The following is a 7,429-nucleotide window of genomic DNA, read 5'->3' as shown; positions in this document are numbered from 1 at the left end:
TAGAGAAATAGAATAATAAAATAATAAAATCTAATGGGAACAAACTCAGCCTTCAACTATAAAACTGAGACTATCAAGCACTGGGGAAAGGGAGGTTGATGGGGAAAATGGTGATACAGACATTGGTGGAGAGTCTGGGCACTTTGGTGGTGGTGCAGTAACTTTGTACATCAAAACCACAAACATTAACACTATTGTATTCATTTTGCTAAATGACAACACAAAATAAAACCTTCCTAAAAGAAAAAAATTACTAAGATTTGCAAAAGTCGTTTTAGTTTATAAAGCATATTTCCTTCATATTACTTCAGGACATAGCCGTATACTTTGAAAACTTGTCCACCTGGTACCCAAACCAAATGTTCTCTCCATCCTATTCTCTGGACACCAGTTCCAATGAGCCCAGTATCATTCCGCCTTCACAAATAAGGTTCCACTCTCCAGTAAATATACTTTGTAAATGTTCACTCCACCACCTTGAAGGAAGATAAATTTCCAAATTACTTAGAACAGTTTTTACTCATTTTAAAAAAATTGGCTCTGAAGAACCACCTAATTTGATGCATAAAAGAAAACTCAGTGAACTAGCGTGCATCCTTGGCATTCAGGAGGTCCAGGTTTGATCACTGGCATCGCATGGTTCCCTAAGCTTAGTCATAAATGACTTTGAGCCACAAGGGCCAAGCTGGTAGTAGCACCCCTTCAGCATCACTGGTGTGACCCCCAATGCTCCCTCCAATCAACCAATTTGATTAATCGTAAATTATTTTAACCTTAATTAAAAGATTAATAAATTGAGCCCAGCAGTGCAGTCAAAGAACAATAAATTCAGTTGATGCAAAGTTTATTTTAAATGGACAAGGATGATTCGACTATGAGGAAATCGCTTGGTATAGTTCATTCTAAGTCAGAGTGAAAAAGGAATAGAGTAAGAAAGAGTTGATAAAATGTCATAGGTTTTTCCAATTAAATGAATGATGTAAATAAGGGACAGAAAGAAATGTCTTTGAATACAAGGATGGGAGAATGCTTCCTTTGCACATAGCAGACCTGGATTTGATCTCCAACACCCGATATGGTCCCTCAAGCATGGCCAGGAATGATCCCTGAGCATAGATCCAGGAGAAATCCCCTAGCACTGCCAGGTATGGCCCTGAAACAAACAACAAAATAGGTAAAAAGGTAAAGGCCCTCCCGTTGATCATCAATTTGCTCGAGCGGGCCCAGTAACGTCTCCATTGGAGACTTTGTTGTTACTGTGTTTGGCATATCGAACACGTCACGGGGAGCTTGCCAAGCTCTGCTGTGCGGGTGAGATACTCTCGGTAGCTTGCCGGGCTCTCCGAGAGGGGCGGAGGAATCGAACTCGGGTCAGCCATGTTGGCTGCGTGCAAGGCAAACGCCCTGCTGCTGTGCTATCGCTCCAGCCCTAAACAACAAAATAAACACAAGAATGTGAAAGGCAATGATCAGCTGGGCTCGTGCACATATGCAGGATATAAGTAACCCAGGTAAATAAACTGGAAGAACAAGAAAAGCAATTCTGAGACTTTGTACAAACAAGGGTGGTCCTCAGAGGAGAAAGGAGGGAGTACTTCGGAGAGTAGCTCACTCAGATAAAGGTGCTGGGACTTTGTTGATGGGTTCCATGAATCCTATACACAAAGAAGTGTGATTCTATAATACTGAAGATCTTGAGAGTCTCTAATATTGTAAACTTGTGAAAAATTCTGTAAGAAATAAAATTTATATTCACAAAAATAAAAAAAATACAAAAGAATATGATAACAAGAAGGATCTGAACACTTATTGCTTTGAAGATGTTATGTCCTTTTTCTTGTCTTGTAGTCTTCAATTTTTTTCTGAAGTTTGGGCAAGTGCAACAGAATGAGAGCATATAGCATTATATGTCGTCTATATGACTGCTGAAAAACATTCAAAGATCAGCTGAAAATCTATTGTGTATTCAAAAAATGAATACGAAACTACAGCTCTCTCTCGCCGCCTGCAGCAAGAGTTCTGTTTGGTGGTCTTGGTCCACTTCCCCCACCCTGGAGAGCCGATGGCAATGGGCAGATGAAGGGCGAAACAAGGGCCAAGGCTGGTTGGTGATCAGTTGCAGTTCATTCCAATCTTGTCTAGATTGTCCTGTTATTATCTGTCCTCCTTGATTCTACTCTTCCCGATTCTCCTTGATTCTCCAGCCCGCTCTTACAGCTTTAGTTATATCCCAAATCATGAGGGATTTGGGTAGCAATTACACATAGGTGTGGTCATACATAATCAACAGATTGTATTGACTTGTAATGTATTGTCCTTCCTTCAGGGGAATCTTTTTCTAGGAGAAATTCTCATTTACCAAGATGACCCGCCGAAGGGTGAAGTACCAAGGTTATGTTTCTCCTTTCCTCAGTCCAACAACCATTTAAACATTCATCTTAATTCTACTTCTTAAAAATATTCGTCATTTTGGGCTGGAGAGATAGCTAGATTCGATTCCCAGCGTCCCATATGGTTCCCTGAGCACCGCCAGGAGTAACTCCTGAGTGCAGAGCCAGGAGTAACCCCTGTGCATCGCCGGGTGTGACCCAAAAAGCAAAAAAAAAAAAAAAAAATTGTCATTTTCTGCTCCCAAGCTACAGTGTTTATTAAGATTATTTTTTGATTTATGTAAATGTTTGTAAATTGATCAATGCTTGTAAATTTAAATGTTAAAAGTAACCTTGAAGACAGTTTAATTTTTTCAAAAGGACTATGTAAAAATTCTTTTAAACCTGCTGTATCACAGTTTGTACCTCTAATGTATACGGTTCTTATGCAGACCAATTCAAGTGGCTAAGACTTTCACTTTTCTTTGACTTGTAAAAGGTGCATATTTTCATTTTCTTCTTTAAGTTTTAATTTTTGTATGATATCAAATGGAATAAAGTTTATATATGGAAAAATATTAGTCATTTTGTATGGACACAGTAAGAGATACACTAAGCTTATAGGGTGGCTTTCCTGGAGACATCTCACTATAGATCTCAGACTACAGTGCTCAGGCCAGATTAGTCTTTCCTAACCTTAGTAGGGTCCTAATTCAGTTGTTACTCTTTGGATCATGACAGAATTTGCCCATGACTGTGCTCTTAACTTATAGTTAATTATAATGGTGCTAGGCTTGGCCCATTTTGATGCCAGGGTAGCTCACAGCTTGCCCTGTGTCCATCCAGTCTCTTGTCAGGACCCTGCTTTGGGGGTGCTAGGAACTAAGGGCAATTGAGGTTTAAGTTGAGAAAAAGTGATACCCAGGAGTGAATATTATTCGGAGTCAATTAACTCCCAAGTTACAAAAGCATAGCATTAACTGTCTTCCAGTGTCTATACAAAATGGACATTGCTCTGATATAACTATGCAAAGGACACAAGGAAAAGAGAAAAGCAATATTACACTAACAAATACAAATCCAGTGTCTTAGAAGGATCTGACCTTACAAGTCAATAGAGTTTGATTTGGGGAGAAAGGTGATTGATTGGTTTGGAAAGCAGAGAACAGAGAAGAAGTTACAGATAAACAGAGGAATGGAAGTGCCTCAGGAGCACTGTGATGGGTGAAACCCAATAAACCTAAGCTCCCTGTGGCAAGGGAGAAAGGACATACCAATGTTAAACCTAAAATGTTACAATAAACACAGAGGAATGGGAGTGTGTAGGGAGCATTGTAATGGGTGTAACCCAATAAACCGAAGCTCCCTGCAGCCAGGAAGAAAGAATAAACCAATGTTGAGAGTAAAGTGTTTAGAGCTATATTCCAACAATCTATTAAAATTTATAATATGGTCTTATAATATTGTAGAATATGAGATAAATACAAAAAATCAATAGTTTTTGTAACTTATCACTTATTAAAAACCTTAATATTTGAGAATAAATAATTTTAAGTGGGTAGGGCGTTTGCCTTACAAGCGGCTGACCCGGCCGACCTGAGTTCGATTCCTCCACCCCTCTCGGAGAGCCCGGCAAGCTACCGAGAGTATCTCGCCCGCACAGTAAAGCCTGGCAAGCTCCCCGTGACGTATTCGATATGCTAAACACAGTAACAACAAGTCTTACAATAGAGACGTTACTGGGTCACTTGAGCAAATCGATGAATAATGGGAGGACAGTGCTACAAATAATTTTAAAAGTGCATATCCTTATGAACCAATGTATTCATATTCTAAAATATGAATGATATAAAGATAAGAATGGGCTCTGAATGGTAGAATTCACAACTACAAAATTTCTAAAAAGAAGAGAACTAGGAGAAAACTTTCTTTATCAAAGAGCAAATAAATTACAAAGCTATGTTATTTATAACAGTGTGGAATGAATACAGAACAGTACAGAAATGAACAGATAATGACGAAAATGTTCAGAAACTGATATATGTATTCACTCATTAACAATAATATGCAAATATACAAATTTATCTGATTAACAGTAGCACTTCAAAGTAACAGAAAATAAAGAATTATTAAATAATATTTGGGCAAGTGGCAAAAATGTAGGGAAATAAAAGGTGACAATCCTTATCTGAATCCATGTATAATAATAAACTAGACACCAATTTACACACAACTTATGAGTACAAAAACTTGAAGTTTCTTACTGAACTAATTTATAGGAACTCATTTAGAGAAAACAAACAAATATGCAGAAAAGTCTGCATGCTAATGCTGATGGCTACACTTTCTTGAGTAACAAAAAAAGAAAACCACTTACATATCTATCACAATAATTTATTTAAAATAGGTAGGGCTGAAGAGAGGGGACAGGGGTACATGCTTGCCTTGCATGCAAAAGCTCCTGGTTCAGCCCTGTGCATTGCACATTCCCCTGTAGGAGGCCCCTCCAGTGGTGGCCCAAGCCCTTTTCCCCAAAGGTCTATGTGTGCAACATACATGTAGAGTAAGGAGTGCCGCTAGCCTACTTTTAAATCATCAACAAGCTTGATAAGCATTGCAGTGAAGAATTTCCATCAATATCCTATTAGGTTGGAAAAATCAGATTCCATACCTCTATTTTTTTTGATTAAAGAAAAAATTTAACTTGTGGAGGCACAGAAAAGTCCAGAAGGACATTAACCATTTTCTCTTTTATTCCCGATGAATTGATTGTACTTCTTTGACCAAGATTTTCTTTCTTTTAGATCTCATTATCCATTAGGATTATGGCCTTGAGGTCTTAGATTTAACTTCTCAAAAAAAAAGTAGGCACAGACCCTCACATAGTGAGCATATATTTACAGAGAACTCTGAACTTACCTTATACATGCCTTTTAAAAAAAGTTATTAGTGAAACACCATGAGGTACAGTTGTAGACTTACAAATTTTTGTGCTTGGGTTTCAATTGTACAATGATCAAGTACCCATCCCTCCACCAGTGCCCATTCTCCACCACCACGGAACCCAGTATCCCCCCCACCTCCCATCCCCCCATTCCACCCTGCCTCTGTGGCAGGGCATTCCCTTTTGTTCTCTCTCTCCTTTGGGGTGCTGTGGTTTGCAAAAGAGGTATTGAGTGGCAATCATGTTTGGTCTATGGTCTACTTTCAGCATGCTCTTCCCTTCCTGGGAGGATCCTGCCAACACCCTTTATTTGGTGCTCCCTTCTGTATCTGAGCTGCCTTTCCCCCTAGCATGTATGGCTGGCCTCCAAGCCATGGAGTAAACCTCCTGGTACTTATCTCAGTTATTCTTGGGCATTAGTCTCCTGTTTTGTTACTTTATGTTAATTCAAATTATTCATTCTTTTTTTTTGCTTCCCCATCCTGACTCTAAGTTTCATGGAGGGTGGAAGGCAGGGACTGCAAGTGATTCACCTGAATCCAGTGCAGTGGTTGGGGATTTAAAAAAAAAAAAGTCACTTTAGAAAAAAAATGTTTTTATTAAATCATCATTGAGATACAGTTACAAAGCTTTCCTGATTGAGTTTCAGTCATACAATGATCAAACACCCATCCCTCCACCAGTATGCATTTTTCACCACCAATGTCCCCAGTATCCCGCCCCCCTGCCTCTCTCCACTTTGGGGCATTATGGTTTGCTACACAGATACTGAGAGGCCATCACATTTGGTCCTTAATCTACTTTCAGCACACATCTCCCATCCCGAAGGATCTCTCCAACCATCATTGACTTAGTGGTCGCTTCTCTATTCCAGCTGCCTTCTCCCCCGGCTCATGAGGCAGGCTTCCAAACCTTGGAGTGATTCCCCCTGGTCCTTGTGTCTACTGTCCTTGGGTGTCAGTCTCATATCATGTTATTTCGGATTCCACAAATGGGCGCAGTCCTTCTATGTCTAGCCCTCTCTTTCTGGCTCATTTCACTTAGCATGATCACTCCCCACGTCCATCCGCTTATCACCAAATTTCATGAAAAAGTCACTTCTTGAGCTCTTCTTATTGCAGGACACATAAGGCACCGGGTGCTTTCTCTGCTCTCATCACTTCCTTAGGAAGATGCTATTATCACTTCCCTTCTGAGAGCCAGTGAAACCTGTCCCTATATTCTGGGATCGACTCCCAGAGGCGGCCCTTGGAGCTTCCAGACACGAAACCGGTCCCCAATGTCCCTACTCTGAGATCGACTCCCGGAGGCGGCCCTTGGAGCTTCCAGGCATGGCCCTGACCGGTGGCAGAACTGGACGAGCGGGGCCCCAGCCCGAGCCACAGACAGTTAGCGGGGCTCCAAGCCCTTTAAACTCCTCGACCTGCCGGCGACAGGCTCCCCCGCGGCTGCGATTGGCCGGCGGGGCCCGGAAGGGGGCGTCGGGGGGGCGGGGCGGACTTCCGGGCGGGCGGGGCGGGCGCTGGTTGGCTGGCGGCGGGCGGAAGTTGGAGGGTCGTGTGGTCGGTGGTCGGGATCGCTGGCTTGCGACTGGGAGGGGGCCGCGGCCGGCCTGCACTGAGGTGGCCCGCCCGGCTCCGGCGCTCAGAACCTTCGGGAACAGCCCCCCGCCAGGCCGGCCCCTTCCCTCAGGCTCTCTCCGCCCGATTTCGCCACCGTTATGTGGGAAGCGAATCCGGTGAGTGGCCGGGCGGGGCGGGGCGGGCCGAGGGGCGGGGTCGGGCCGGGCGGAGGGTCCGGCCGCCGCCCCCGACCCCCGACCCCCGCCCGCGCCCCCGCCGCGGCTCCTCCGGCCTCGGGGCTGTTGTTACGGCCGGCGCGGCCCCTCAGCGCGCCGCCGCCGCCCCCGCTCGGACTGCCCGGCGGCCCACGGCGGCCCGGGACGGCCCGGCTGGGCCCGGTGTCTGTGTGTGTGTGTGTGTGTGTGTGTGTGTGTGTGTGTGTGTGTGTGAGTCTGTGTCTGTGTGTGTCTGTCAGTGTGTCTGTGTGTATGTTTGAGTCTGTCTGTGTGTCTGTGTGTCTCTGTCAGTGTGTCTGTGTGTCTCTGTGCCTTCAG

The 7,429-nt window shown here is 43.5% G+C and overlaps 1 protein-coding gene across 5 annotated transcripts in view; it reads left to right on the top strand.

Moving 5' to 3' along the window:
• Positions 1-6,888: 6,888 nt before the first annotated feature.
• PARP11 (poly(ADP-ribose) polymerase family member 11) overlaps positions 6,889-7,429 on the top strand; it is a 53,901-nt gene continuing 53,360 nt past the window's right edge. For 2 of the 5 annotated variants that reach the window (XM_056117856.1, XM_056117854.1), the window contains exon 1: positions 6,889-7,051. In XM_056117856.1, coding sequence (XP_055973831.1) covers positions 7,034-7,051 — 18 coding nt within the window. In that variant the 5' untranslated portion in view covers positions 6,889-7,033. The remainder of the gene's footprint in view (positions 7,052-7,429) is intronic. The other 3 variants (XM_056117857.1, XM_056117859.1, XM_056117858.1) reach the window with 3 other exon arrangements.

The sequence above is a fragment of the Sorex fumeus genome, unplaced genomic scaffold (genome assembly GCF_029834395.1).
Source record: "Sorex fumeus unplaced genomic scaffold, SorFum_2.1 ptg000036l, whole genome shotgun sequence".
NCBI classification, from domain to species: domain Eukaryota; kingdom Metazoa; phylum Chordata; class Mammalia; order Eulipotyphla; family Soricidae; genus Sorex; species Sorex fumeus.
Note: the sequence above shows the minus strand (reverse complement) of the source record. Positions and strands in the feature narration are given on the sequence as shown.